Source organism: Colletotrichum navitas (assembly GCF_030913465.1).
Source record: "Colletotrichum navitas strain CBS 125086 chromosome Unknown LY79scaffold_83, whole genome shotgun sequence".
NCBI lineage: Eukaryota > Fungi > Ascomycota > Sordariomycetes > Glomerellales > Glomerellaceae > Colletotrichum > Colletotrichum navitas.
Window position 1 is genome coordinate 163,376 of NW_026850629.1, and position 5,385 is coordinate 168,760.

The 5,385-nt window shown below is 47.4% G+C and overlaps 2 protein-coding genes across 2 annotated transcripts; both read left to right on the forward strand.

Moving 5' to 3' along the window:
* Positions 1-237: 237 nt before the first annotated feature.
* LY79DRAFT_593648 (hypersensitive response-inducing protein) lies at positions 238-1,392 on the forward strand (the record flags this gene model as incomplete). Its single annotated transcript, XM_060561584.1, has 3 exons — positions 238-365; positions 431-739; positions 1,350-1,392. The coding sequence occupies 3 exons, from the start codon at positions 238-240 to the stop codon at positions 1,390-1,392; spliced, it is 480 nt and encodes a 159-aa protein (XP_060409524.1).
* Positions 1,393-3,173: 1,781 nt separating this feature from the next.
* Positions 3,174-4,486, forward strand: LY79DRAFT_696692 (uncharacterized protein; the record flags this gene model as incomplete). Its single annotated transcript, XM_060564837.1, has 6 exons — positions 3,174-3,286; positions 3,355-3,437; positions 3,509-3,670; positions 3,734-3,825; positions 3,876-3,989; positions 4,043-4,486. Coding segments are annotated over 6 exons (1,008 nt in total), but the record flags the coding sequence as incomplete, so codon positions are not given.
* Positions 4,487-5,385: the final 899 nt, after the last annotated feature.

The window sequence follows — 5,385 nt, forward strand, 5'->3', positions numbered from 1 at the left end:
CGGGTAGAACACGAGCCCGGCTGGCTCAAGGGGTCCACCGATCGCCGGTGACGATAATCATTGCCACCGATGTACAGACAACCCTGCTACTCTTCGTATTGACCAGGGCCAGTTGTCTGAACAAAGAATATAAATAATGCTGTCGGTGTCGTCGTCTTCAGCAATCAGCAGCTCCTCCAACCACCAACTCACCAACACACTTATTTTCTAATACTCCAACCTCAACAAACCGCCAACATGAAGTTCGCCGCCATCCTCTCTTCTGCCGCTGTCGCCGCCGCCGCTGCCATTGACAAGAGCAGCACCGTTGAGTTCCGCGTCGGCAAGTTCGCCGCCGGCTGCATCGGCCACAGCACACAGTGCGTGTAAGTTGAACCCCTCGGCACATCATGGAAATCGCAACGCAGGTTTACTAACGCACCTTTTCCAGCGTCGGCTTCACCGTCTACCAGCCCGGCGAGACCATCGGCGTCCAGTGCACGACCCGTGTCTCCGCCATCCCCGGCGCCGGCGGCCCCAACGTTATCCCCGACATCAGGGGCGCCGGGTGCTCAAACTCCTCCCGCACCTTCGACTTCGTCCGCGACGACGGTGCCGCTACCCTCACCGTCTCTCAGCAGGTCAGCCGCCTCAGCTTCCGCAACGGCTCCCACGTCCTCCCTAGCACCGACTTCTTCATCACCAACGAGCCCAACGCCTGGGTCGAGAACTACACCGGCCCCGACTCTTTTGACCTCAAGTCTATTGACCTCAAGTCTATTGACCTCAACTCTGTTGACCTCAACTCTGTTGACAACTCTGTTGACAACTCTGATGACCTCAACTCTGATGACCTCAACTCTATTGACCTCGAGTGAACATCTCGCGGCTCTTGGTCCAAAAGACGAACATTATTCTAATTTCACTGTATATCATTGAACGTTCCCTTGGAGTAGAGGGAAGAAAATATAAGGCATTTGTACTCTAGATAATGCAATGAATCGTTTCTTGATCTTGAACCATTTGAACCTCGGCAACTGTCCCGCAGCATTGCAGGATTTTATCTGGACCGGATTATTAGATGATCCGGTGCCAACGGCTCCACCTACCTGATCAACCACGAAGATAAGTATATCTACGGCGCGGACCAGGTAGTCTCACGTAGAAAAGTGAAGCCACTTTCTTATGACTTTTCCCACCCGAAAAGGTGCATCGTGACAGCACCTTTATGTTTTTGATATATTCCTTTGATATGCCGAAGGATGTGAGTAGATGCCGTGCTGTCTTTTGTTCGCACATCGAACGATGGCTTAACTGTTTGGCTAGTCTCTGCGTGGTCACTGGATAAATGTAACCAAAGTCCCAAATAGGTATTGGAACCAAAGAGAATTGAAGACTTTCAAGCTTCAATAGAAATAAGGTTTGTTTTGAGAGCCAGTGGGAGTCGGCCATAGTCGGCCTGGAACAGAGCGGTGTGATGGTCTTGATCAAATGACCCTAATGCTGTTATTGTCACCAACCGCTTCATACGCTGCTACAAATTGTTATGTTTCTTCCTTGTCCGTCAACTGTTCTTGCGGCCGACAGAATGTGGCTGGAAAATGGAAGCTCGGCCGAGCGGCCTACTGGCTGCTTGATCATTATTAAACTTCACGTCTTGCTGAACACGGATATTCAATATCGATATCCCAATATCTGCAGTAAGTCTTCATTCGATTCGAATCACATCCGTTGGCAATCTTCGTAATGACGCCACAGCTACCAAGCTGTTAGCCATCTCCCCCCCTTCCTGATATTCACAGCCGCGTCACCCAGGAATATCGGACGATGGTGAGAGCAGCCCTATTGTAGACTTCCTATTTTTTTTTTACCAGGGTCAAATATCTACGTCCTTGTTGACCTGGAGGGCTTTAATAAAAAGCTATAAAAGCTTCAAGAGAGGTTGTAGAGGCCAAGCTGGCGTAAGAAAGGCTGACGAATACGTCGCTAGCACACCGTGGTTGCAACAGTGATGATATTTTTTTCAACAACGTAACAAGGTCCCAGGGCGCGGTCACTTCACTGAATGACTCGCGACACAAAAGTATTTTTTGAGAAATACAGAGCTAGGGACACGGGAAGTCCCTCCTCTTTACAAGGTTCAAAACTCCCTGTTTGAGAACGTTAAACGTCTGCACCTTATCGGAGTTAATCTGCACGGGAAACTATGTACTCCCTGCAACTTAGCAGACATTAGTTATGCGCGTAGTTGAGCCTTCACACAAGAGAGGGAGGAGTGGAGTAATAAGATTCACTTAAGGAAGCTTTGAAGACTTTCCGTTAGTTTTCCTTCCTTTAAGGACATAGTTCTGTTGGCAAATAGGCTAGCTAGTGTGTTGTACACCAGTTCCCCTTTTTCGTTTCTTCGCATCCTCTGTGAGAAGGAGGTTTAGAGTAGCAGGCTTGATGACTGAAATCCCCGGGTAATTTAGGCAGTAAAAGGTCACTCTCATTCAGGTACGTAGCTCTTGAATTCTAATCACGGTCAAAATCAAGATTGCATCTTCAGCTGGTAACCTAAGAAGGTAAGTAGTCAACATGTTTGCCAGTCTGATACCCAAGTACCTTAATATCACTGATTTACAGATCGCCCTCGTTATGTACTATTTATCGCTATAACCTTATTAGATAGAATGGGAGGCTTCACTTTCTAATATCACCTGACTAATGCTGGGATAGCATAGAGTTATGTTGTATAACACAGAGTTATCTAGCAAACTGTAATCATAATGTACACACCAGTCTTCAACCTTGTGCGATATAGTTTAAGTTTGAGGGGCATTTCTGACTCCTGCTATCCCGGACTTGGACTTTCTTAACTAACAGGTGGGCGTTATTTAAGTTTCTGATCTCGCTCGTTAGGTAGAACCACAGGCTTGAAGCAATCCGACCTACGCTCCATCGGGACCCAACAGCAACCGTCTCTTGTGGCAACGAACCACAATGAATATAAACCCATCCATCGCCGAAATCTGGTCTCTTTACGCGATCGCCACTATTATGATCGCGTTGAGGGTATTCTGCCGCACGAAAATGGTCGGGGTTTCTGGATACCGGCCAGATGACTATCTGGTTTTCTTTGCCTGGGTAGACACGTCGTGATCCGAGCACCGCTGATAGCGAGATCATCGAGAGAAGCTAACATCAACACTAAGGCTCTCTACACGATTGTATCTACTATGGGGACGCTCTTTGTGCTGGTTGCACGCGGCCAACACACCTCACTGTTGACACATGAACAACGGGAAACAATGCCAGAATCAGAGTTGTAGGTAAACGTGATTGGGAAACCTATCCGAGGTCGACTGTTCTGAACTAATAGCCTGGATCGTCAAGTGCAATATGGCAATATGGCTCGAAAAACTTCATAGCCGGCATGTGTTGCTACGTCACAATTGTTTGGACGTTAAAATTTAATAGTAGGTGCTTCAACCTTTCTCCAGCCAGTCTTCCCATTCGATGCAGAGCGGTTAATAAGGCAAATCCCAAGTGTTATTCTTTTATAAAAGATTGGTCAAGAGCCAATGGGTTGAAAAGGTCTTATTTCCCCTCATGGGGCTGGTTGGATTGACAGCAGTCATCATAGTATTGATTATCTTCCTGACTTGCCGTCCTCTTAACCTTATGTGGCAAATAAGACCAGACCCCGGAGGTAGGTTGCTAAATTCTTTTCAGTCTGTCATCTGAATAACAACGGGTCTAACAATGTTTCCAGAAAACTGCGTACCGCAGAATAAGATCTATTTCTATAGCATTCTAGTCATGAATGTCACTACAGATCTTTGTATTATCATCGTCCCCATTCCTGTAAGTAACCGAAATCAAGCAAATGGTGTGGCTTCTAAGTTACTTCAAAGGTCATCAGCCTCGTCCGAGCCTCAGTCTGGCGCAGAATCGGTATATATTTTCTCTTTAGCCTAGGCGTCTTCGTGATGGCGGCTTCTATCATTCGTGTTGTTCTTATTTTCCATGTATGTGAGAAAGAGAAGCTCATTATATTGGGAAGCTAACCTGATTTCTTTAGCCAACAGGTCAGTTTGGACCCGGGGCCATGTGGTCCATCCGTGAAGATTTCGTGGCTATTTTTGTCGGCCAAGCTCCAATGATTATTCCAATCTTTAGAAAGAGATTCTGGGAAAAGTCCATCAGCAGAACACCCAAAACGTGCCAGGGGTCTGATGGTCATGAACTGTCAGAAGGAGGGGCAAAAAAGCCCAAAAAAGCAAAGGATCCATGGAGCTTGACCATGATAGGCTTCACCCACCACACAAATGCAACCCGTGGTACTCAACCCAGCAGCGTAGGCGCAACAGTGAAGGCAACGGTGTCCACAGGCGGTTTTGAAAGAGCTGTTGTAACAGAGAGGCATTCATCATGTGAAGGCTACCAATCACAGGTGGTAGGTGACTCGCGTTTTATTAATGTTAGCAGCAAAGACCACGACGATCTAGAAATCACGGGAGCTTAAAAATACTTTAGGAGTAGAAATAGCACGGTAGGAAACAGTTGAAAGAAATAGTTTATCTTCATGTTCCATCATAGACGATATAAAGTCGATATAACAAATTCCGCTCCTAGCACACCTCCCTCTCACCTATCTTTTCTTGGTATTCGCTGTTGGTGAAACAGATAGACTACAAAATCCATCACCGCTCCCCTCCGGTGTCCTGCGATGGCCTCACAGCCTCTGGCCCTGATGGGGGCAGCCTGAAACTGGCCTCACCCTTGCCTCCCTCAGGTTATTGTACAAAGTGAGCAAAAGCAGCAAGACTCACCCAGCTCAGCCTATTGGCTAGAGGGTCATGACACGAACGCAGATTCCAGCGAACTCAATTCGGCATGCCGGTATGGACAAGGTACATGGATATGGCGTCTTGTAGACTCCCATTGCAGACATCCTGGCGCCAATCTTCCAACGGCTTTGGCGAGAAGCGCCGGATAAGCGGTAAAATCGATCGTGAACATCCACAAGCCGTCTGAAGTTCCTATTAAACCTTCGCTCACTTTAGCCAAGGGGGCTGACGCTCCAACCAAAGACTATGGTTCCGTGGGGTCTATATTACAAGTAATCTGTACAAGAAGGAGAAGAAAAGGTGTCGCTCTGGGCTAGCAGCGCGACCCAAGCATCGTTCTTTGACTCTGCATCGGTTTGCTGGAATATTCTTCATCCGGAGCAAATTCACCGGGGAAACTACGGGCGCCGGCAGAGCCATTACGGCATCGAGAGAACCACAAACCCGGACCCTCACTTTGCTAAAACAACAGATGAAATATCAAGATTAGGCATAACAGCTAAAACTAGTGCTTACAGGCTATATCCTCGCACCTCCATACAATCCTTATGCCAGCAGGGTCTATCTATGTCAG